This window comes from Gobio gobio, assembly GCF_949357685.1.
Source record: "Gobio gobio genome assembly, chromosome: 21".
Taxonomy (NCBI): Eukaryota; Metazoa; Chordata; class Actinopteri; order Cypriniformes; family Gobionidae; genus Gobio; species Gobio gobio.
This window is the reverse complement of record NC_137117.1, coordinates 2,231,740-2,259,239: the sequence shown is the minus strand read 5'-3', so window position 1 is coordinate 2,259,239 and position 27,500 is coordinate 2,231,740. Positions and strand designations below refer to the sequence as shown.

Below are 27,500 nucleotides of genomic sequence, written 5' to 3'. Positions count from 1 at the left end.
ACCGACTGACCCGGAGCCCGTGAAACCGCGGGTTGCTGTAGAAGAGCTTCATCTGTTCGGGCGGCAGGGGTCCCAGGACCTTCTGGATGGTGAAGAGCTGGTCAATCTCACTCTCACCCGGAAACAAAGGCTGACCGTCGCTCAGCTCGCCCAGAATACAGCCCACTGACCACATGTCCACGGCCTTACCGTACGGCGCCCTGACAGACACACACAGAGAGTTTACCTCTTGCTGATTTTGAGTGGCTCAATACTGCGATATGAAATAGTATCACCATAATATTATCATGCTGTAAAAATAAGCTTAAAGCAGTCGGACTGACGCTCTCATCCGGTCGGACACTCACTCATCCGATCAGACACTCACTCATCCGGTCGGACACTCGCTCATCCGATCAGACACTCACTCAACCGGTCGGACACTCACTCATCCGGTCGGACACTCGCTCATCCGATCGGACACTCGCTCAACCGATCGGACACTCGCTCATCCGATCGGACACTCGCTCAACCGGTCGGACACTCGCTCATCCGATCGGACACTCGCTCAACCGATCGGACACTCGCTCATCCGGTCGGACACTCGCTCATCCGGTCGGACACTCACTCATCCGGTCGGACACTCGCTCATCCGGTCGGACACTCGCTCATCCGGTCAGACACTCACTCATCCGATCGGACACTCACTCAACCGGTCGGACACTCACTCATCCGGTCGGACACTCGCTCATCCGGTCAGACACCCGCTCATCCGGTCGGACACTCGCTCATCCGGTCGGACACTCACTCATCCGGTCGGACACTCACTCATCCGGTCGGACACTCACTCAACCGGTCGGACACTCACTCATCCGGTCGGACACTCACTCATCCGGTCGGACACTCACTCATCCGGTCGGACACTCACTCATCCGGTCGGACACTCACTCATCCGGTCGGACACTCACTCATCCGGTCGGACACTCACTCATCCGGTCGGACACTCACTCATCCGGTCGTACACTCACTCATCCGGTCGTACACTCACTCATCCGGTCGGACACTCACTCATCCGGTCGGACACTCACTCATCCGGTCGGACACTCACTCATCCGGTCGGACACTCACTCATCCGGTCGGACACTCACTCATCCGGTCGGACACTCACTCATCCGGTCGGACACTCACTCATCCGGTCGGACACTCACTCATCCGATCGGACACTCACTCATCCGATCGGACACTCACTCATCCGATCGGACACTCACTCAACCGGTCGGACACTCACTCATCCGGTCGGACACTCACTCATCCGGTCGGACACTCACTCAACCGGTCGGACACTCACTCAACCGGTCGGACACTCACTCAACCGGTCGGACACTCACTCATCCGATCGGACACTCACTCAACCGGTCGGACACTCACTCATCCGGTCGGACACTCACTCAACCGGTCGGACACTCACTCAACCGGTCGGACACTCACTCAACCGGTCGGACACTCACTCATCCGATCGGACACTCACTCAACCGGTCGGACACTCACTCATCCGATCGGACACTCACTCAACCGGTCGGACACTCACTCATCCGGTCGGACACTCACTCATCCGATCGGACACTCACTCAACCGGTCGGACACTCACTCATCCGGTCGGACACTCACTCATCCGGTCGGACACTCACTCATCCGGTCGGACACTCACTCATCCGGTCGGACACTCACTCATCCGGTCGGACACTCACTCATCCGGTCGGACACTCACTCATCCGGTCGGACACTCACTCATCCGGTCGGACACTCACTCATCCGGTCGGACACTCACTCAACCGGTCGGACACTCACTCATCCGGTCGGACACTCACTCATCCGGTCAGACACTCACTCATCCGGTCGGACACTCACTCATCCGGTCGGACACTCACTCATCCGGTCGGACACTCACTCAACCGGTCGGACACTCACTCATCCGGTCGGACACTCACTCATCCGGTCGGACACTCACTCATCCGGTCGGACACTCACTCAACCGGTCGGACACTCACTCATCCGGTCAGACACTCACTCATCCGGTCGGACACTCACTCATCCGGTCGGACACTCACTCATCCGGTCGGACACTCACTCATCCGGTCGGACACTCACTCAACCGGTCGGACACTCACTCATCCGGTCGGACACTCACTCATCCGGTCGGACACTCACTCATCCGGTCGGACACTCACTCATCCGGTCGGACACTCACTCATCCGGTCGGACACTCACTCATCCGGTCGGACACTCACTCATCCGGTCGGACACTCACTCATCCGGTCGGACACTCACTCATCCGGTCGGACACTCACTCATCCGGTCGGACACTCACTCATCCGGTCGGACACTCACTCATCCGGTCGGACACTCACTCATCCGGTCGGACACTCACTCATCCGATCAGACACTCGCTCATCCGGTCGGACACTCACTCATCCGGTCGGACACTCACTCATCCGGTCGGACACTCACTCATCCGGTCGGACACTCACTCATCCGGTCGGACACTCACTCATCCGGTCGGACACTCACTCATCCGGTCGGACACTCACTCATCCGGTCAGACACTCACTCATCCGGTCGGACACTCACTCAACCGGTCGGACACTCACTCATCCGGTCGGACACTCACTCATCCGGTCGGACACTCACTCATCCGGTCGGACACTCACTCATCCGGTCGGACACTCACTCAACCGGTCGGACACTCGCTCATCCGGTCGGACACTCGCTCATCCGATCAGACACTCGCTCATCCGGTCGGACACTCACTCATCCGGTCGGACACTCACTCAACCGGTCGGACACTCACTCATCCGGTCGGACACTCACTCATCCGGTCGGACACTCACTCATCCGGTCGGACACTCACTCATCCGGTCGGACACTCACTCATCCGGTCGGACACTCACTCGGACACTCACTCATCCGGTCAGACACACACACACTTCCGATCAGACACTCACTCATCCGGTCGGACACTCACTCATCCGGTCGGACACTCACTCAACCGGTCGGACACTCACTCATCCGGTCGGACACTCACTCAACCGGTCGGACACTCACTCAACCGGTCGGACACTCACTCAACCGGTCGGACACTCACTCAACCGGTCGGACACTCACTCAACCGGTCGGACACTCACTCATCCGGTCAGACACTCGCTCATCCGATCAGACACTCGCTCATCCGGTCGGACACTCACTCATCCGGTCGGACACTCACTCAACCGGTCGGACACTCACTCATCCGGTCGGACACTCGCTCATCCGGTCGGACACTCACTCATCCGGTCGGACACTCACTCATCCGGTCGGACACTCACTCATCCGGTCGGACACTCACTCGGACACTCACTCATCCGGTCAGACACACACACACTTCCGATCAGACACACACTCATCCTATCAGACACACACTCACCCCAGCAGCAGTTCTGGTGAGCGGTACCATCGGGTCGCCACATACTCGGTGTAGTTCGCATCGGTGCCTTCAGAGAGATCCCGCGCAAAACCTGCCAGAGAAACCACAGGATCCTCAGAGAGCCGTCTGATTGGATGAAATCCTGATTAGCATATGCACATCACATTTACAGGGCAGAAATGGAGAGTTATGAGTTATTTCTCCTTTAAAAAGCCCCCAGTAATCTCAGTGTGTTTCAGATTCCTCAACTGTGCTCAGCAAAAGCATTGACAAATATTTTTCCCATCACCACATCCCCTTAAGTTTATTATAATTTTATTTCAGTTTGAGTTTTATTAACAGTTAACAACATTTCTAATGTTTGCTTTCATTTGTCCATCTAACATGGATAGCAGGTCAGAGTTTTGCAGACTTTGGAATAAATCTGAGCACAAATAACGAAGACATCTGAGAGATCTTACTGCTGATATTTCGGTCATACGTGATGATTTTAGGAGCACAGAACATGTGTGTGTGTGTGTGCGTGTGTGTGATTAGATTTGCCAATAAAACAATGAACATGTGCAGAATGGAGAACAGACAGCCTGAGCGTCTCACAGCGACTCTGGAGTGAGAGACAGATGACCTGCTGTTGTCTCGCTGAGTCAAACACACACACACACACACACACACACCATACATGAGTGTGATACAGGACAGAAGGCAAAATAAGATCCTCATCACCCGCGAGTGTGGGCGTGGCTACAGCGCAAAGTCCTGTGATGCAGTCCAGATAGCAGCCCAATGATTGGTGCTTCACGATCACATGACACTAGAAACTCACCGAAGTCGCACAGCTTGAGCACGTCCTCCGAGCTGATGAGGAGATTCTCCGGCTTGATATCTAGAAAGAGAGAGACAGACTAATCTATCCATCGTAAATGTGAAATATTTCATTACAGATGGTTCTTTTGTGGACAATAATCACAATTAAATAATATCATTAAATCTATTTCCTCCCTATTCTAGCTTGTGCTGCTCTGAGTAATGTCCAGAACGTAGTATTTCAGGCACTTATTGTGATTTCTCGTCTCTTCATGACGGATTGAGTCCTGTATTACTGCTAAATGAATAAATGTAAATATTTTTTATTTGATTAAAATATAATAAATTTTATTACAGGTGGTCTCACACCTCTGTGGATGATTACAATTAAATAATATAATTAAAAAATATTTATTGATTTATTTTATAAAAATGTATTTGATAAAAAAAATTATTTAATTAAAATATAATTATTGATTTATTTTATTACAGGTGGTCTCGCACCTCTATGGATGATGATAAAAAGTAAATAATATAATTAAAATATAATTGATTACATTTTTTATTTAATTAAAATATAATTTATTTATTTGTTTTTATTTTATTAAAATATAATTTCTTTTTTATTACAGGTGGTACCACGATTACAATTAAATAATTTAATTAAAATATAATTTATTCAAACATTTTTTTTATTAAAACAATTTATTTTATTACAGGTCATCTCGCACCTCTATGGATGATGATTAGAAGTAAATAATATAATTTCAAAATAATTTATTTTATAATTTATTTTATTACAGGAGCTCTCGCACCTCTGTAGATGATTAATAAAAGTAAATAATTAAAATATGATTTATTTTATTTTATTACAGGTGGCCTCGCACCTTTATGGATGATGATAAAAAAATATATAATTAAAATACAATTTATTTAATTATTGTATTAAACTTTAATGGATTTATTTGTTTTTATTTTACTAAAATATTATTTATTTTATTACAGGTGGTCTCACACATTTGTGGACAATGATTACAATTAAATAATATAATTAAAATATAATTGATTAAAATCAAATATTATAATTAAAATATAATTATTTATTTGTTTTATTACTGGTGGTCTCGCACCTCTGTGGATGATGATTAAAATTAAATATTATAATTAAAATACTATTTATTTATTTATTTATTTTATTAAAATGCAATTGATTTATTTGTTTTTATTTTATTAAAATATAATTTATTTTATTACAGGTGGTCTCACACATTTGTGGACAATGATTAATAATAATTACAGACAATTAAATAATAATTATTGTTATAATTCTTTTTAAATAATATATATTTTTTAAAATAATATTTTTATTTATTTAATTAAAATATTTTTTTTTCCTACAGGTGGTCTCAAACCAGTATGGATGATGATTAAAATTAAATAATATAATTCAAATTTATTTTATTACAGTTGGACTCGCACCTCTATGGACGAATAATACAATTCAATAATATAAGTAAAATCTGATGTATTTTATTACAGTTGCTCTCGCACCTCTATGGATGATGATTACAATAATATAATTAAAATATAATTTATTCTATTTCTTATTTTATTAAAACTATTTATTTTATTACTGGTGGTCTCGCACCTCTGTGGATGATGATTAAAATTAAATATTATAATTAAAATACTTTTTATTTATTTATTTTATTAAAATGTAATTGATTTTTGTTTTTATTTTATTAAAATATAATTTATTTTATTACAGGTGGTCTCACACATTTGAGGACAATGATTAATAATAATTACAGACAATTAAATAATTTTTTTATACTTTTATTCATGCAATTTATTTTTTTATATATATTAAATAATATATATATATATATATATATATATATATATATATATATATATATATATATATATATATATATATATATATATATATATATATATATATATATATATACATATACACACATATACACATATATATATATATATATATTAGGGATGCAACAATACAGTTAGTCCACGGTTCAATACATACCTCGGTTTTTAACCTCGGTTTTCGGTTCGGTTCGGTTCTGATGGCTTGTCAGTTCTGATCAGTTTTTTGTTATTCTATTCTTAGGCGACAGGAACAGCAAGAGGTTAAGGAGAAAAAAGACTATATTTTTATTGCAATACTCTTTCTTTATTTTACTAAAAAGAATTGGAAAACCTTACTTAAACTTAAAACTTTACTTAAAAAAAAAACCCTTGTACACATTCCTAGTGTACTGTAAAATATAAAATAAATATATATAAAGATTTACACTGGCAGCTCAGAGCTGTACAGCAGCATTTAAGTATGAGATTGAATGAATGAATGTAAAAATAAAACACTACATAGACTTCACTATAAAATATACATTGATTCTTATTAAAGCTACTGTATTAAAGTTCTTCGGTCAAGAGCAGTGAGTGATTTTCTCTGTCTTTTGTTGTTGTATTAACATTAAAGGGATAGTTTATTCAAAAATGAGAAATGAATACAGGTTTGGAACAATACTAGAGTGAGTAAATAATGACATAATTTTAGAGGTGAACTGTCCCTTTAAGGACAGCGTGTTCACTATAGGCTGCGCCGCTGTCAATGCAAGACCTGCGCTCATCTAATATACACACACGCGATTTTACTTTCACTTTAGACATAACCGACTGTGTTTATGTTAACCTTGTGTGTATTTGACAGTATTAGCGCAGTAAGACGACTACTTAGTCCAGTAATCACGTGTTTGACAGGCGTTTAGTGCGCGCGCTCGGAAAAGCGCATGTTAAAACCGCGCACACGCCGGCAAGGCTTTAAAACGCATGCAAATAATGAACTTTCGTGATTGTGAATAATTATAGTGTTCCGTGAGTATGACTCTACCACTAACCTGTGATGTGAATGTGTGTCGTGTTGTTCAGTATTGGGATGGAGGCAAATTATAGAATTTTCAGAAAAAATACAAATTCAATGCAAAACCGAAAAACCGCAATTCACAAGCGCGTATTGAACCGTGAATGCCGTACCGAACGGTTCAATATTATATTGAGAATTGTGGCATCCCTAATATATATATTTTTTTTTTTTTTTCTACAGGTGGTCTCATACCACTATGGATGATGATTAAAATTCAATAATATAATTAAAATCTGATGTATTTTCCTACAGTCGCTCTCGCACCTCTGTGGACGATGTCGTTCTTATGGCACCAGTGGATGGCTTTGATCAGCTGGTAGATGTACGTCCGCACCTTGTCAGGTGGAGCTCCATTGGGCATGTCCTCCAGCAGCTCCAGCATGTTCTGCAACACACACGATCATCTCAAGCAGCCACATCAGAAGAGCACGGGCCGAATATCTCAGCCTCTGCGTCTCACCTTCTCCACGTACTCGAACACCAGGTAGAGTTTTCCCCGCCGCCGAAACGCCTCCTTCAGCTCCACGATGTTCTCCTGCTTCAGCATGCGGAGCATCTTCAGCTCCCGCATGGTGGTCTCCTTCACCTCCTCATTTTCTGAATCAGAGTAAAGCCAACATGCTTCAACTTTCTGTTCATGCAACCAGAAGTCATTTCTTACTTTCTATTAAAAAAAGTTTTAGGTAATAAAAACCCTGAAAGTTACACTGGAGCCGAGTACAAAGATATGTAAATGTATGCACATTAAAGTTTTAATTTATTGAAAAACATTCTATGCATATTCATTTCTAATCATAACTTGAAGAACTATATTAGAACACATGCGATTCTATAAGTTGAGATTTGCATGTAGGATATAAGCGTGTCGTCCTCATTAATATTCATGAGTTAATCTGCATGTCACATGATTCTGGATGTTGGTTTCGTGGTCTTTTATGCGATGAGTAAAGCAGGTCAGACGAAGGACTTGCAGCGGCTCAAGATCGATGATATTCTGGATGTAGATCCTGCATAAGCTATTTAAAACACCTGCGTCAGCAGGAGACTCACCTTCACTGTCCTTGAACTTCTTAATGGCCACGATTTCATTAGTCTCCTGCAACAGAGAGAGAGCAGCGGATGAATAAAACAGAACTTCAAGATGTTTTTACGAAGCAGTTCCCAGCCATAAATACTGTATTATGCATTATTTTTTAAAAATAATTTTTTTTGAAGGCTTGCCAGCATGGCTGGAAGCATCAGACCAACTGCAACAATGAGCACTTAAAGACATAAAGAGGATTTCAGGCAAAATGGCTGAGAAATCATTAATACAGTAACTGGTAATATGATTTAATGGCTTATCACTTTTGTCCCAATAGGTGGCGCTGTGACCAAATTGATGTGGTGTTGTCAGAGTGAGGAGACAATGATAAAGTTTGATGTCAATATGTCTCAGAGTCATTTTGGCATAATGCCATCAAATTTGTTGATGCTGTATACAAAAAAACATTTTCATCTATCGACACGAAATATTATATATTTTTGCCGGCATGGTCTGAAGATGATACGAGTCAATTTTGGGGGAAATCGGACCAACAGTCTAGGAGGAGTTAAAAAAAGTAGCTTTTTGAAAAAAAATTAATCAAAATGGCGGACAGGAAGTTCGGCCAACTATTTATAATTTTATTATAAATCTAATAAGACCAGTTTCATTAAAATAGGCAAAGCTAGTCAAAAACAAATAACATTTTTCTTCATTGCAACTTTTGACCACAAGGTGGCGCTGCCCCAAAAAGTACGAAGACACGTACTGAGTTTCGTAAAATTTAGCATTTAATGACAAAATTCAAAATGGCTGATATGGGAAAATTGGGTATCAAATGACTCGACATGCACCAAATCTAAATAGACCAGTTTTGTTGTGTTTGGCCAAACCATTCAGAAGTTATAAGTTATTTTCTTCTTCTGACCACTAGGTGGCACTACGACCAAACTGTGCAGGTACCCTCAGGTCATGGTTGTCATAACACACACCAAGTTTGGTCGGAAAACACTAAAGCGTAGCGGAGATATACCTTCACATTCATTTTGGCGTGCTCTATGTCAAACTCGTGCGCCGTTTATTCGAGAACGGTTTGACGAATCAACTTGAATTCCAAACATTTTTGCCGGCATGGTCTGGAGATGATACAATTCGATTTTGGAGAAAATCTGACCAACGGTCTAGGAGGAGTTTGAAAAAGTAGGTTTTTAAAGAAAATTAAAATGGTGGACAGGAAGTTCGGCCAACTATGGCAAAATTGGCATCTGTGTTCTCGGTAAGGATCTAATAAGACCAGTTTCATTAAAATAGGCAAAGCTAATCAATAGTTATTAGCATTTTTTAAAATTTCATTGAAACTTTAGACCACAAGTTGGCGCTGCCCCAAAACTTTTCAAGCACCGTCAGGACATGGGACCGAAGACACATAATGAGTTTCGTAACAATACGCCAATGTGTTCGTAAAATATAGCCAGGTTTGGTAGGAAAACCCTAAAGCTTAGCTGATATACCTTCACGTTGATTTTGGTGTGCTCTTGGTCAAACTCGTTCACCTGTTATTCAAGAAAGTTTTGACGAATCAACTTGAATTCCCTAACTTTTTGTCAGCACGGTCTGGAGATGATACAAGTCAATTTTGGAGAAAATCTTTTGGAGAAAAAAGAAAATCTAAATGGTTTAAAATGTAGCATTTTGGCAAAATTCAAAATGGCTGACACCCAAAATGGCCCATAAGGGAAAATTGGGTATTGTTCGTATCGGCATGCAGCACCGAATCTAAAGAGACCAGTTTTGAGATTTTTGGCCAAACCGTTCAGAAGTTATAGGCACAAAGCAAATCTCCTGACCACTAGGTGGCACTGCGCTGAAACTGTGCGGCTTCCGGAGCTATAGCCACACGTTCATTTTGGGGTGCTCTTCGTCGAATTCGTTCGCCTGTTATTCGAGAACAGTTTGACGAATCAACTTGAATTTCTTAACTTTTTGTCGGCATGGTCTGGAGATGATCTGGCTCATCTTGATCCAAGGAATCTCAGGAAATTATTTAGTTTCTAGCCCTTACGGTTCAAAAGTTATTAGCATAAAACATTAATGCAACTTTGGACAGTTGGTGGCGCTAGAGGGATTGAGTTAAAGACTACAAATTTGGTATGGTGACACGTCAGAGTGTCCTCTATCTGTGTGCCAAATTTCATAACTTTCCTAAAAGCTGTTCTATGGGCTACCATAGACTCAAGAGTGGAAGAAGAAGAAGAAGAAGTAGAACACTAATGGTGCGTTCACACCAGACGAGAATGAAGCGTTAAGTGCGAGTGATTTACATGTTAAGTCAATGCAAAGACACGAATAGACATGAAACAATGAGGCGGTGCGAATTGAGCATTTCTGGCCTTTGATGTGCGTAACGCGTGATTCACGCGAATCGCGCAAGTTGAAAAATCTGAACTTTGGCGGATATTCACGCCATGTTAACCAATCAGGAGTTTGCTCTAGTAGTGACAACAATGAGGACAAAATCATATGTGGATACCCGGAGCTGTACGATACATCTTCATACTTTATAGAAACAGGAATATAAAGGATTTTGCTTGGAAGAAAGTGAGTGAGGAGGTCGGACAGTCTGGTGAGTTATAAAAACGCTCTTTACTCAATTTGAGCTCTGCATATTGAGACTAAAAGCTAGCTAAAGCCGGCCAAATTGAGCTTATTCACCGTATTTTAAAACCATCCATGTCAGCCATTTCACAACAAGACGAGCCGGCTGGCAGAAGACCCTTCCATGACGCGCATTCGCATCTGTTGTGAAGTGAATGCGAGTAAACTCAATGTTCAAGCGTCCAACTATTTATAATTTATTCGCGCAAGTCGCATCTGGTGTGAACGCACAGTAACGATTACAATAGTTGCCTACAGACCTTTGGTGCTTGGCCCCTAATTACATTTTAACCAGGGCTCTGAACCGGTTCAAGGAACGAAAACGAAAACCGGAAACGAACGAAATTAAGAGGAACAAAAACGAAAACGAAATCAAAATCAATTTGAATCGTTCTGAACAGAAACGTTAATTTGAAATGACCATTAACCGGTTAATAACGTTATTTTATCGTTCTCTTTAATATTTTAATTTGGCAGTGACCAATCATGAATTGAGTAGTTCAGCATGTGATGTGACGGATCAAGCGTGAGTGAAATGTCATCTGTGAATCTACCGGTAACGCAAGTCAGTGTGAGCGCGCATTTACACGCCTCAAGTACATTTCTTTACCCGCTGAGGTCATCAATGAAAGCGCAGGTATTGGAGGACATTCTTTTCGTACGTTTAAATAAGCAGTACGGACTTTAAGCTCAAATAGTCTGATTTAGGCTAGTTTGTGGATTTCGTTTAAGCCTATCCAAGTAGGCTATAGCATCTATCAAACATTTGTCCTATAGTCTTTCAGATTGCCAATACAGCTCAATGTTTTCTATATAGACGGCTGATGCTTCGTATTAAATGGTGTTATATTGCATTAAATGATCGAGTTTTATTAGCTGACTGAATTTGATTATGGGTTGTAAGGACGTGTTGCGCAGTGTTTGCTTTGAAAATACCAGCATTAAAAGAGCAATGGTTATCCAGTTTATTTATTCTTTATTCATGCAATTTTTAAAACAAGTCGTGTTGAAAAAAAGTTATGTACAAAGAATGTTCTCACTCTTCTGAAAAGAATTCGGCATAAGAGCCACTTTAGATTGTCTAACGCTCCATTAAAACAGGTCCGCTATGCTTTGTAATTAATGCATGTATTTCTGTTGTGGTTTTAAAAATGTTATGAAATAAATATTCAAGTTTAAATACCATGCGTTATATTATTATTGAGTGAAAAATAAGTCTATTTATACATATTTGTTCAAAGTATAGGCTAAATTAAAATAACGTTATTAACCGGTATTTTTTCAAATCAAACCGTTTTCGGAACAGTAACGTTTATTGAGGAACGCAAAAACGGAAACGCTATAATATCGATTCTGCTCGGAGTGAGCCCATTGATATTTTTTTCCGTTTTTAAGCCCTGATTTTAACCAAGCGGCAACATCCAGCAGTTTCTCCGGAAGTGAGTTAAACTGCAGTTCATGGACTGGCCACTAGAGACAGACTCCAGAAGGAGCAGAATCTCATTGAGCTCATGTTAAAATGGCCAACTTTACAGCAGAAGAACACATGTTTACTGTAGCTTTTGGTCTATTCGGCTAATTTTGCCCTTCATGACGACTGTGAGGGGGGAATTTATTTATTACTCATTTGTTTACATTATATAAAGCCTTAAAGTTGTGCATAATTAAGGGCGTGGCCACTTTGAGTGACAGGTGGATTGCCGTTTGTCTGCTGTCTGTTAGTCGTCACCTCAGCTCCGCCCACGTCCCGCCTCTTCGCACGTCACTTCCCCATAACAGAAAATGGGCAATGACGCGATGACAAGATGGCGACGGCCAGCTCGACCCGACTTTACACTTCAAAACGGCTCTTCAGAGTCGACGATTTTAACATATATTCATCACATAGAAAACATCTATTTTAATTTGCAATAATATTACTGTATTTTTGATTAAAAACTACCTTCCAAACTTCTGAATGCTAGTGGACTTCATCTAGATAAACTTCCGATGATAAACATCATGACAGATGTTTTCTTTAGTAGATGGTTTCATGTCTCATCAGTGCCAGTCGTTGTTGTTGTTGTAAAGCCATATTCCTAATAAATGATTAGCAGATGGTTCCCAACCATATGGAGACGAATTCTGTCGCAGTTACATATTCAGCAAAGCTCATTTATACTTGCATTACGCTTGGCGGGCGTTTCGGACCCTGTGTGTGTGTGTGTGTGTGTGTGGAGGAGAACTAAAGGACTCAACACACACACACACACTCTCTCTCTCTGGCCTATTTTACACTCTCAGTGTCTCCTTCAGTGCTCTAGATTCACACTAACTCTTACAGACACAGCTGACACCATTGAACACTGAAGAACATGCAAAAGCACAGTTATGTGTTCATAAATATATGTTTGCGTACAGTATGTTAAACATAACCTGATCACAGGTGCTGCAAACGCTGATGACGGCACATTTATGCTTAATAAATCACACAACTTCTACACACACATACACTAGTGCTCACATGTTTGGGGTGGGTATATTTTTATATATTTTTTAAAGTCATCTCTTCTGCATTTATTTGTAAAAATACAATATATATATTAATATATTTACGCAAACGGTTACAAGACCGCGCGGCCACTTTGTGGTCAAAAGTGCTAATAACTTTTGATTAATTTTGCCTGATACCTAAAACTGATTCCTTGGGTCATGCCATTGATACCAATGATGGACCGTTTGTCCGATTTTCACAAAAATATAACCAGATCATCTTTAAACCATGACGACAAAAAGTTGATCCGTCAAACTGTTCTCGAATAATGTGCGAAAGAATTTGACGAAGAGCTCGCCAAAATGGACGCAGGGCTATATCTCCGCAACGCTTTAGCATATGCACACCAAACTTGGTGTGTGTTATGCCAACCATGACCTGAGGGCGCCTGCACAGTTTCGGCGCAGTGCCACCTAGTGGTCAGGAGATATGAAAAAAATTGCTTTTTTTTTTATTCGGTAGATTCGGTTCAGCGTGCGAACAATACCAAATTTATCATCCATTTTGGGCGTCGGCCATTTTGAATTTTGACGTAAAATGCTTTATTTTCCGCACACATTGGTGCATCGTTATGAAACTCGGTATGTGTCTTCGGCACCATGCCCTAACAGTACTCAAGAAGTTTCGGGGCAGCGCCACCTTGTGGTCAAAAGTGTTATTTCCAAAAATGACTAATAACTTTGGATTACATTAGCCTTACTCTTTTTGCTAATAACTTCTGAACGGTTTGGCCCAAAATCACAAAACGCTTTAGAAGCATTTGACTTTCTAAATAAGTGAGTCATTGAATCATTAACTCAACAGATTTGTTCAAATGGACTGATTTATCCGTTAATAAAACACCATTGTGTGTTGCTCAGCGGGCCGATTCTAGGATCTTCATTTTAGGGCGGCTCAGCCCCAGTGAGGGTATGAAAAAAAATGGTAACACTTTAGTTTAGGGTCCAATTCTCACTATTAACTAGGAGCTTATTATTATGCATATTAGGATATTGGCTGTTTATTATTACTTATAAAGCAAATATTTATGCCTTATTCTGCATGACCATATTGTACATCCCTTAATCATACAATGTAGGCTGGTTTATAATCACCGAGATCCCGAATGTGAGGTTAGGGGGGTTCGGGGGCATGAAAATTTTGATTTCTATGATCTACATATGTGCACTTTAAGATGTTCTGAACGCCAAAAAATGAGATAATATCTTAAAAACCATGTCAGTGAGCAGATATGACTGATAAAGTTTTTCCGTTTTTGTCAGTGAAGAAAGTAAACATATGTTTAACTGATATTTATGTTTTATGAATCATTTTTGTAGACATGTTCATTTACTGAAGGCTTACAGGAAAGCTAGGTAGCTACATTTTATGGATTCACTGATTGTTCGGCAACCCAAATTTATTGAAAAGTGAAAAGACTGAATCAATTTTACAGAACAAGGAGGTTTTTAATGACGCGACTAACTATAGTAACCAGCGCGTGTGAGAGAGCGCGTCCGATTGCCACATATATATATATATATTTGTTTGTTTTTTTTTTTTTTTTTTTTTTGTTATATTGTGCTTTGTTTGTATAATGTCTGCTGGAATGCTAAAAATGTTAAATAAATATTTTTAAATTATAGTTTTGTAAAAAAAAAAAAAAAAAAAAAAAAAAAAAAAAAAGATTTTAAAAGCAAGACAAATTAAAAAAAAAAGTTAATTTATGCAATGGTGAAAAAAATTAAATAAATGAAAAAAAATTTTTTTAAAAAATTGAAATGGAAAAAAATTGAAAAACCGTGTTTGGTATTCGGCTTCCGCCAAGAATTTTCATTTTGGTGCATCCCTACTAAATGTATTAAATTAATTCACAATATGCACACATTCATTACTAATCTTATGCCCAACAGGCTGAAAAAAAGCTGAGCTTTATTATTTACTGAGAGCTACACATGGAATTATTAATTTACAATATGACTAATATTACTTTTATAATATAATTAACAAACAAGAAATATTAACAATGACATTACATGGGCCTATTTCAAATCAAAATGGCGAAATTAGACACAAGTTTATTCATTTGCCTGAATATTTTTGTCATGTGTTTAACATTTCTGGCTTAAAGAAGCAGCTCAAATATGAAATGTTTAGTTTAGCTTCATTTCTCGCACTTGACGTCGATTCGCGCTGCTAAAATTCACGCTCAGCCTCAGCAGATTCTGTGAACATACAGCCCGCCTACTCTGATCTGATTGGTTTTCTCAAATATGTTGACATTGACGAGCGGCGACAGACCAATGAGAGCTCAGATCAACACACACACCTCTGCTTCTGACGTGCGCTCTGTCCGATGGCACTTTCAGCCATTTTGAATCACAGAATCATCAATACGGCTGATTCCTGTCAGCAGATAGGACAGGAGACAGGGTCAAAGGTCACAGGTGTTTGGATATGAGTGAGGGACAGCTCCTCAGTGACCTCTGACCCCTGCCTCTCCTCAGGTTTGATTGCTCATGTCTGTGGTTGTGTCAGTTTGTTGCTGCTTTCTTCTGCACAGTGAAAGTAAATCAGCAGTAAAAAGCATCAGAAAGCTTCAGACTCCTTCCTAACACACCAGAAGAGGATTTCATTGATTAATGACTAATCCAGCCCAGCGTGAATCTGTCAGACACATAACAGGAAGCTGAAACGAGGACAGACGAATGTAAGAAACACAGGAAACACACGCAAACACAAAACACTCACCAGGACGAGGGACGCGAGAAGAGGACGGAAATATGTTTTCTGCATTCAACCACATTTGTGGTTCACAGATGGCACACTCTAAAAAATGCTGGGTTAAAAACAACCCAAGTTGGGTTACAAATGAACTAACCCAGCAATTGGGTTGTTTTAACCCAGCAAATGGGTTGTTTTAACCCAGTGAAAGGGTCATTTTAACCCAGCAATTGGGTTGTTTTAACCCAGTGAAAGGGTCATTTTAACCCAGCAATTGGGTTGTTTTAACCCAGCAATTGGGTTGTTTTAACCCAGCAATTGGGTTGTTTTAACCCAGCAATTGGGTTGTGTTAACCCAGTGAATGGGTTGTTTTAATCCAGCAATTGGGTTGTTTTAACCCAGCGATTGGGTTGTTTTAACCCAGCGATTGGGTTGTTTTAACCCAGCGATTGGGTTGTTTTAACCCAGCGATTGGGTTGTTTTAACCCAGTGAATGGGTCGTTTTAACCCAGCAATTGGGTTGTTTTAACCCAGTGAATGGGTCGTTTTAACCTAGTGAATGGGTTGTTTTAATCCAGCAATTGGGTTGTTTTAACCCAGCGATTGGGTTGTTTTAACCCAGCGATTGGGTTGTGTTAACCCAGTGAATGGGTTGTTTTAATCCAGCAATTGGGTTGTTTTAACCCAGCGATTGGGTTGTTTTAACCCAGCGATTGGGTTGTTTTAACCCAGTGAATGGGTTGTTTTAATCCAGCGATTGGGTTGTTTTAACCCAGCGATTGGGTTGTTTTAACCCAGCGATTGGGTTGTGTTAACCCAGTGAATGGGTTGTTTTAACCCAGCGATTGGGTTGTTTTAACCCAGCGATTGGGTTGTTTTAACCCAGCGATTGGGTTGTTTTAACCCAGCGATTGGGTTGTTTTAACCCAGTGAATGGGTTGTGTTAACCCATTGAATGGGTTGTTTTAATCCAGCGATTGGGTTGTTTTAACCCAGCGATTGGGTTGTTTTAACCCAGCGATTGGGTTGTTTTAACCCAGCGATTGGGTTGTTTTAACCCAGCGATTGGGTTGTGTTAACCCAGCGATTGGGTTGTTTTAACCCAGCGATTGGGTTGTGTTAACCCAGTGAATGGGTTGTTTTAACCCAGCAATTGGGTTGTTTTAACCCAGCGATTGGGTTGTTTTAACCCAGCGATTGGGTTGTGTTAACCCAGTGAATGGGTTGTTTTAATCCAGCAATTGGGTTGTTTTAACCCAGCAATTGGGTTGTTTTAACCCAGCGATTGGGTTGTGTTAACCCAGCGAATGGGTTGTTTTAATCCAGCAATTGGGTTGTTTTAACCCAGCGATTGGGTTGTTTTAATCCAGCAATTGGGTTGTTTTAATCCAGCAATTGGGTTGTTTTAACCCAGCGATTGGGTTGTTTTAACCCAGCAATTGGGTTGTTTTAACCCAGCAATTGGGTTGTTTTAACCCAGCGATTGGGTTGTTTTAACCCAGCGATTGGGTTGTTTTAACCCAGCAATTGGGTTGTTTTAACCCAGCGATTGGGTTGTTTTAACCCAGCGATTGGGTTGTTTTAACCCAGCAATTGGGTTGTTTTAATCCAGCAATTGGGTTGTTTTAACCCAGCGATTGGGTTGTTTTAACCCAGCGATTGGGTTGTTTTAACCCAGTGAATGGGTCGTTTTAACCCAGTGAATGGGTTGTTTTAATCCAGCAATTGGGTTGTTTTAACCCAGCGATTGGGTTGTTTTAACCCAGCGATTGGGTTGTGTTAACCCAGTGAATGGGTTGTGTTAATCCAGCAATTGGGTTGTTTTAACCCAGCGATTGGGTTGTTTTAACCCAGCGATTGGGTTGTTTTAACCCAGTGAATGGGTCGTTTTAACCCAGTGAATGGGTTGTTTTAATCCAGCGATTGGGTTGTTTTAACCCAGCGATTGGGTTGTGTTAACCCAGTGAATGGGTTGTTTTAATCCAGCAATTGGGTTGTTTTAACCCAGCGATTGGGTTGTTTTAACCCAGCGATTGGGTTGTTTTAACCCAGCAATTGGGTTGTTTTAACCCAGCGATTGGGTTGTGTTAACCCAGTGAATGGGTTGTTTTAACCCAGCAATTGGGTTGTTTTAACCCAGCGATTGGGTTGTTTTAACCCAGCGATTGGGTTGTGTTAACCCAGTGAATGGGTTGTTTTAATCCAGCAATTGGGTTGTTTTAACCCAGCGATTGGGTTGTTTTAATCCAGCAATTGGATTGTTTTAACCCAGCGATTGGGTTGTTTTAACCCAGCAATTGGGTTGTTTTAACCCAGCGATTGGGTTGTTTTAACCCAGCGATTGGGTTGTGTTAACCCAGTGAATGGGTTGTTTTAATCCAGCAATTGGGTTGTTTTAACCCAGCGATTGGGTTGTTTTAACCCAGCGATTGGGTTGTGTTAACCCAGTGAATGGGTTGTTTTAACCCAGCAATTGGGTTGTTTTAACCCAGTGAATGGGTCGTTTTAACCCAGCAATTGGGTTGTTTTAACCCAGTGAATGGGTCGTTTTAACCTAGTGAATGGGTTGTTTTAATCCAGCAATTGGGTTGTTTTAACCCAGCGATTGGGTTGTTTTAACCCAGCGATTGGGTTGTGTTAACCCAGTGAATGGGTTGTTTTAATCCAGCAATTGGGTTGTTTTAACCCAGCGATTGGGTTGTTTTAACCCAGCGATTGGGTTGTTTTAACCCAGTGAATGGGTCGTTTTAACCCAGCGATTGGGTTGTTTTAACCCAGCGATTGGGTTGTTTTAACCCAGCGATTGGGTTGTTTTAACCCAGTGAATGGGTCGTTTTAACCCAGTGAATGGGTTGTTTTAACCCAGCGATTGGGTTGTTTTAACCCAGCGATTGGGTTGTTTTAACCCAGCGATTGGGTTGTGTTAACCCAGTGAATGGGTTGTTTTAACCCAGCGATTGGGTTGTTTTAACCCAGCGATTGGGTTGTTTTAACCCAGCGATTGGGTTGTTTTAACCCAGTGAATGGGTTGTGTTAACCCAGCGATTGGGTTGTTTTAACCCAGCGATTGGGTTGTTTTAACCCAGCAATTGGGTTGTTTTAATCCAGCAATTGGGTTGTTTTAACCAAGCGATTGGGTTGTTTTAACCCAGCGATTGGGTTGTTTTAACCCAGTGAATGGGTCGTTTTAACCCAGTGAATGGGTTGTTTTAATCCAGCAATTGGGTTGTTTTAACCCAGCGATTGGGTTGTTTTAACCCAGCGATTGGGTTGTGTTAACCCAGTGAATGGGTTGTTTTAATCCAGCAATTGGGTTGTTTTAACCCAGCGATTGGGTTGTTTTAACCCAGCGATTGGGTTGTGTTAACCCAGTGAATGGGTTGTTTTAACCCAGCGATTGGGTTGTTTTAACCCAGCGATTGGGTTGTGTTAACCCAGTGAATGGGTTGTTTTAACCCAGCGATTGGGTTGTTTTAACCCAGCGATTGGGTTGTTTTAACCCAGCGATTGGGTTGTGTTAACCCAGCGAATGGGTTGTTTTAACCCAGCGATTGGGTTGTTTTAACCCAGCGATTGGGTTGTGTTAACCCAGTGAATGGGTTGTTTTAATCCAGCAATTGGGTTGTTTTAACCCAGCGATTGGGTTGTTTTAATCCAGCAATTGGATTGTTTTAACCCAGCGATTGGGTTGTTTTAACCCAGCAATTGGGTTGTTTTAACCCAGCGATTGGGTTGTTTTAACCCAGCGATTGGGTTGTTTTAACCCAGCGATTGGGTTGTGTTAACCCAGCGATTGGGTTGTTTTAATCCAGCAATTGGGTTGTTTTAACCCAGTGAATGGGTCGTTTTAACCCAGTGAATGGGTTGTGTTAACCCAGTGAATGGGTTGTTTTAACCCAGCAATTGGGTTGTTTTAACCCAGCAATTGGGTTGTTTTAACCCAGCAATTGGGTTGTTTTAACCCAGTGAATGGGTTGTGTTAACCCAGTGAATGGGTTGTTTTAACCCAGCGAATGGGTTGTTTTAATCCAGCAATTGGGTTGTTTTAACCCAGCGATTGGGTTGTTTTAACCCAGCGATTGGGTTGTGTTAACCCAGTGAATGGGTTGTTTTAACCCAGCGATTGGGTTGTTTTAACCCAGCGATTGGGTTGTTTTAACCCAGCAATTGGGTTGTTTTAATCCAGCAATTGGGTTGTTTTAACCCAGCGATTGGGTTGTTTTAATCCAGCGATTGGGTTGTTTTAACCCAGCGATTGGGTTGTTTTAACCCAGCGATTGGGTTGTTTTAACCCAGTGAATGGGTCGTTTTAACCCAGTGAATGGGTTGTGTTAACCCAGCGATTGGGTTGTTTTAACCCAGCGATTGGGTTGTTTTAACCCAGCGATTGGGTTGTTTTAACCCAGTGAATGGGTTGTGTTAACCCAGCGATTGGGTTGTTTTAACCCAGCGATTGGGTTGTTTTAACCCAGCGATTGGGTTGTTTTAACCCAGCAATTGGGTTGTGTTAACCCAGTGAATGGGTTGTTTTAACCCAGCAATTGGGTTGTTTTAACCCAGCAATTGGGTTGTTTTAACCCAGCAATTGGGTTGTTTTAACCCAGTGAATGGGTTGTGTTAACCCAGTGAATGGGTTGTTTTAACCCAGCGATTGGGTTGTGTTAACCCAGCGAATGGGTTGTTTTAATCCAGCAATTGGGTTGTTTTAACCCAGCGATTGGGTTGTTTTAATCCAGCAATTGGATTGTTTTAACCCAGCGATTGGGTTGTTTTAACCCAGCAATTGGGTTGTTTTAACCCAGCGATTGGGTTGTTTTAACCCAGCGATTGGGTTGTTTTAACCCAGCGATTGGGTTGTGTTAACCCAGCGATTGGGTTGTTTTAATCCAGCAATTGGGTTGTTTTAACCCAGTGAATGGGTCGTTTTAACCCAGTGAATGGGTTGTGTTAACCCAGTGAATGGGTTGTTTTAACCCAGCAATTGGGTTGTTTTAACCCAGCAATTGGGTTGTTTTAACCCAGCAATTGGGTTGTTTTAACCCAGTGAATGGGTTGTGTTAACCCAGTGAATGGGTTGTTTTAACCCAGTGAATGGGTTGTTTTAATCCAGCGATTGGGTTGTTTTAACCCAGCGATTGGGTTGTGTTAACCCAGTGAATGGGTTGTTTTAACCCAGCGATTGGGTTGTTTTAACCCAGCGATTGGGTTGTTTTAACCCAGTGAATGGGTCGTTTTAACCCAGTGAATGGGTTGTTTTAATCCAGCGATTGGGTTGTTTTAACCCAGCGATTGGGTTGTTTTAACCCAGCGATTGGGTTGTGTTAACCCAGTGAATGGGTTGTTTTAATCCAGCAATTGGGTTGTTTTAACCCAGCAATTGGGTTGTTTTAACCCAGCGATTGGGTTGTTTTAACCCAGCGATTGGGTTGTTTTAACCCAGTGAATGGGTCGTTTTAACCCAGTGAATGGGTTGTTTTAATCCAGCGATTGGGTTGTTTTAACCCAGCGATTGGGTTGTGTTAACCCAGTGAATGGGTTGTTTTAATCCAGCAATTGGGTTGTTTTAACCCAGCGATTGGGTTGTTTTAACCCAGCGATTGGGTTGTTTTAACCCAGCAATTGGGTTGTTTTAACCCAGCGATTGGGTTGTTTTAACCCAGCGATTGGGTTGTGTTAACCCAGCGATTGGGTTGTGTTAACCCAGTGAATGGGTTGTTTTAATCCAGCAATTGGGTTGTTTTAACCCAGCAATTGGGTTGTTTTAACCCAGCAATTGGGTTGTGTTAACCCAGTGAATGGGTTGTTTTAATCCAGCGATTGGGTTGTTTTAACCCAGCGATTGGGTTGTTTTAATCCAGCAATTGGATTGTTTTAACCCAGCGATTGGGTTGTTTTAACCCAGCAATTGGGTTGTTTTAACCCAGCGATTGGGTTGTTTTAACCCAGCGATTGGGTTGTGTTAACCCAGTGAATGGGTTGTTTTAATCCAGCAATTGGGTTGTTTTAACCCAGCAATTGGGTCGTTTTAATCCAGCAATTGGGTTGTTTTAACCCAGCAATTGGGTTGTTTTAATCCAGCAATTGGGTTGTGTTAACCCAGTGAATGGGTTGTTCTAATCCAGCAATTGGGTTGTTTTAACCCAGCAATTGGGTTGTTTTAACCCAGTGAATGGGTCGTTTTAACCCAGTAATTGGGTTGTTCTAATCCAGCAATTGGGTTGTTTTAACCCAGCGAATGGGTCGTTTTAACCCAGCAGTTGGGTTAAATGTTTGCTTAAAACAACCCAACTGCTGGGTTAGTCCATTTTCAACCCAACTTGGGTTGTTTTTAAACCAGCATTTTTTTAGAGTGTGGTCTGATTGGTCAGACGGCCCAGTCCGTTCTGATTGGTTTGTATGACAGCTATGGAAGAGGGCCAATCACAACTTGCAAACGCAATGATGTCACTAACATTATGTTCAGTTGGAACATTTAAAAATGTAAACATACTTAAAGGGTTAGTTCATCCAAAAATGTAAATTGTGTGATTAATGACTGAGCCTCATGTGGTTGGACACCCGTCAGACCTCCGTTCATCTTCAGACACAAATGAAGATATTTTAGTGTAAATCTGATGCTCTGAAAGGCCTCCATTGGCTCAACTTTACACTCTCAAGACCCTTAAAAGACACTAAAGACTAGTGTTGTAGTACTCGAGATCGGTCTTGGTCTCGAGACCGGTCTCGAGACCACTTTTTAAAGGTCTTGGTCTCGTCTCGGAATCGACCATATTTTTACTCGGTCTCGTCTCGGTCTCGGACTCAGAGGACTCGGGATTTAATTTCAAGACCGGTCAAGACCACAACTGAGAGCATATCACGAAATTATTTGTTAACATAATTACTGTGATGATTAGACAAAAAACTTCAGACCAAAAGCTTGACTCGTGTCTAATTTTAAATACTTTTAGTTTTTACTCCCCTCCCCTCCCTGCGCTGCGCCGCGCCGCACCGCGCCGCCAACCCCCACATCGCATCACACACACTCCACACGTGAATGCTTGAGACAGGAGAGCAAGCTGTGCCGTCACCGTGGCTGTTGGAGAGATGTCAGCCAAATCTTCTGTTAAACAATTTGGCTACCTAAACCAGAAAGAGTTCATCTGCAAAAATGCATCCAAAAGAAAACATACAGCAGTGTGTAAGTTCTGCAACGCGACGCTTACTGAGACGGCTGGGACCACGTCAAACTTCTATCGACATTTGCACTAATATGCATTAATTCATACTTAACTAATGCACAGATAATCATGAGTTAATGTATTACTAATGGTGAACTAACCCATTTATTAATGATTACTGCATCAGCAACTAATGAAGATTCAGCATGATTAATATATTAAGTAATCATTAAATTGTTATTAGTTAAATGTGTCAATGTATTAATTCCTTAATAACATATTATATGAACTAATAATGTAAAGCAACGTGTTAATTACCTCAATGGGTCAAAGCCATGCATTTCAACTTCCAGTTGTCTGCTTTAATGAATCATTAGCTAATGATTTACAAAGGTATCATTGTGTTATGACTTTACTTGTTGGGGCACATGACTATTAACTAATTCAAAATTAATTCAAAACCCATAACCACAAGTAAATATTACTTAATCAATTAGTTAATAGTCATGTGCCTCAACAAGTCATAACATAATGACACATTTGTAAATCATTAGCTAATGATTAATTAAAGCAGACAACTGGAAGTTGAAATGCGTGGCTTTGACCCGTTGTGGTAATTAATTTAAATGATTAGTTAGTATAATATGTTATTAAGGAATTAATACATTATGATATATTTAACTGATAACAATTTAATGATGACTTAATCTATTAATCATGTAGAATCTTCATTAGTTGCTGATGCAGTGATCATTAATAAATGGGTTAGTTCACCATTAGTAATACATTAACTCATGATTATCTGTGCATTAATTAAGGATGAATTAATGCATACTAGTGCACCCGTATTGTAAAGTTTTACCCACTTTTCCCATTGATCAGATTTTATTTAATTTTTCTCATTAACTACAGCTTTATGTTTTGTCCTTGGTGGCAAGCTTGTTAGAAGTGTTTTGCCACGGCAGTTCATTCAGGTCTGGCATATAATGTCATCAATGTTTGAGGTTCTCCCAATTACAATTTTTGTAATTTTTTTGGCCAAAATGCCTGCATCGTGTTAGGTGGATGGCAAACCATTGAAAAGGAGTTCTGAATAAATGGTTAAGTTCATTTCAGCTCTTAAGTGTTTATTCGCATTTATTTGCTAAAAAGATAAATTCCCACATATCAGCAATGCCTGTTGATTATTTTATCAAAACTTCTCTCTTACACACCCACACACACGAGAGAAGTGCCAATCGTATGCATATTCCACATTTTATCAGAAGTGTGTCATGCAATGTGGGGATTTGCACTGGTCTTGGTCTTGACTCGGTCTCGGCCTGTCTTGGTCTTGGTCTTGACTCGGTCTCGGCCTGTCTTGGTCTTGGTCTTGACTTGGTCTCGACCCTTCAAAGTCTTGGTCTTGTCTTGGTCTCGGTTTAGGTGGTCTTGACTACAACACTACTAAAGACTAAAGTTACAAAGTCCATCTCACTACAGCGGCTCTACAATAACTTTATGAATCGGCGAGAATAGTTTTTGTGCGCAAAAAAACCCTAAATAACGACTTATATAGAGATGACGATTTCAAAACACGGCCTCATGAAGCTTCGAAGCGTTATGAATCAGTGAGTCGATTCAGCGGTTTGAAGCGTTATGAATCAGTGAGTCGATTCAGCGGTTTGAAGCGTTATGAATCAGTGAGTCGATTCAGCGGTTTGAAGCGTTATGAATTAGTGAGTCGATTCAGCGGTTTGAAGCGTTATGAATCAGTGAGTCGATTTAGCGGTTTGAAGCGTTATGAATCAGTGAGTCGATTCAGCGGTTTGAAGCGTTATGAATCAGTGAGTCGATTCAGCAGTTTGAATCGCCAAATTTCAGCAGTTTGGCGGTTTGACACGCGATCTGAATCATGATTCGACTCACTGACTCATAACGCTTCGAAGCTTCATGAGGCCGTGTTTTGAAATCGTCATCTCTATATAAGTCGTTATTTAGGGTTTTTTTGCGCACAAAAACTATTCTCGTCTTCATAAAGTTATTGTAGAGCCGCTGTAGTGAGATGGACTTTGTAACTTTAGTCTTTAGTGTCTTTTAAGGGTCTTGAGAGTGTAAAGTTGAGCCAATGGAGGCCTTTCAGAGCATCAGCTTTACACTAAAATATCTTCATTTGTGTCTGAAGATGAACGGAGGTCTGACGGGTGTCCAACCACATGAGGCTCAGTCATTAATGACACAATTTACATTTTTGGCTGAACTAACCCTTTAACTTTTAGATTAGATAGTAATGATCATTTTTGAATTGGTGCTGCACATTTTGGGGGAATTTATATAGATATGAAATGCATAAACAAATCAGTAACCTGATAAATAAGCGCATCCTGCCGTGGTGGAGCAGGAACTGGTTTAGATTGAGCTCCACTCACCACCACAGGCTCGCATTAAAGCTGCAAGAGTCGCAGCACCAGCACAGAGCCAACGCCACAGGCCATCCAGGAAATTTAAATATAACAGGAATTAGCATTTCATGCATATTCATAGGCCTCTCGCACACGCCGTCTGCTGATTGGCTGAGCCGGACGGAACCTCGCTCAGATGAAATGAAAACAATCCGAACAATAAGAGAAGGTGGTGAGACATCAGTGAGACGCCCGCGCTATTTTAATCTCTCTGACAGCGCGGCGCGCGCGCGCTAGCTCCTCCACCCGCGCTCACACACTGCGTTTATCAGTCAGGTGACGCGAGGTCACAGGTCACAGTCTGAGGACCTCCATCACTCTACTATACTTTGCAGCATTTAAAAGTTTTCATTTCTCATCGTATACAAAATGACAGCTATGGATTGCTAAACAGATGCAAAGGAACACACACGGTTCATTATGCAAATATATGCATGGAAGAGGGCCAATCACAGTTTGCGAACACGATGATGTCACTGCCAGACAGACCTTTGAAGATCTAGACTGAAGTGCACATCAAAAACAAAACATATTTATAGAACAGATTTGTCTGATAAAAATCACGATTACTGCGATTACAAAAAAGCCTCAGGTTTGCTGTGTTTGTGTGTAGGGATTATACATCAATATGACTATATAATCATAATAATAATATTACTAAATAAAAATATCAAACAAAATAATAAATATTATTATTGTAATATTCACTGTAAAATAGTGTTTGATATAATAAATAATAATGTTTAATAATAATAAATAAAAAAACATTAAACTAAATAAGAAATATTACTATAGTAATATTCACTGTAAAAAAATTAAATAGTATTTAATAATAATAGTACCAATATTAACCAAAATAAAAATATTACTATCATATTTACTGTAAAATTAACAAAATAATATGTAAATTAATAAAAATATTAACCAAAATAATAAATATTACCATTTTAATATTCACTGTCAAATAAATAATGAGTAATAATAATAACAAAAAAATATTAAAAAAAATAAATATTATTATAGAAATATTCATTATAAAAATAGTATTTGATAATAAGAAATAATATTATCAATAATAATAATAATATTAATGTTTAATAATAAGAATAAATAAAAAACATTACATTAAATAAGAAATATTACTATTGTAATATTCACTGTAAAGTAAATAAAATGGTATTTAATAATAACAACATTAATGTTTATTAATAATAAAAACAACAATAAGAATAAATAAAAATATTAACCAAAGAAATATCACTATTGTAATATTCATTGTGAAATAAATGAAATAGTATTTAATAATAATAACAACAATAAAAATATATATGTAATAAAATAATAAATATTATTATTTTAATATTCACTGTAAAAATTGTGTTTGAAAATAAGAAATAATAATAATGTTTAATAATAATAATAATAAATAAAAAACAGTAAACTAAATAAGAAATATTACTATTGTAATATTCACTGTAAAAAAATTAAATAGTATTTAATAATAATAGTACCAATATTAACCAAAATAAAAATATTACTATCATATTTACTGTAAAATTAACAAAATATGTAAATCAATAAAAATATTAACCAAAATAATAAATATTACCATTTTAATATTCACTGTCAAATAAATAATGAGTAATAATAATAACAAAAAAAAATATTTAACAAAATAAATATTATTATAGTAATATTCATTATAAAAATAGTATTTGATAATAAGAAATAATATTAATAATAATAATAATAATAATAATAATAATATTAATGTTTAATAATAAGAA

The 27,500-nt window shown here is 39.8% G+C and overlaps 1 protein-coding gene across 1 annotated transcript in view; it reads right to left on the bottom strand.

Moving 5' to 3' along the window:
• Positions 1-27,500, bottom strand: part of LOC307117999 (cyclin-dependent kinase-like 5) — a gene marked incomplete at its 3' end in the record, with an annotated part of 114,491 nt that overhangs the window by 29,055 nt on the left and 57,936 nt on the right. The window contains exons 4-9 of the mRNA XM_079803292.1: positions 8,247-8,292; positions 7,657-7,793; positions 7,461-7,581; positions 4,263-4,322; positions 3,440-3,530; positions 11-200 (exon numbers count right to left, since the gene is read on the bottom strand). Of these exons, the coding sequence (XP_079659418.1) occupies positions 11-200; positions 3,440-3,530; positions 4,263-4,322; positions 7,461-7,581; positions 7,657-7,793; positions 8,247-8,292 (645 nt within the window). The remainder of the gene's footprint in view (positions 1-10; positions 201-3,439; positions 3,531-4,262; positions 4,323-7,460; positions 7,582-7,656; positions 7,794-8,246; positions 8,293-27,500) is intronic.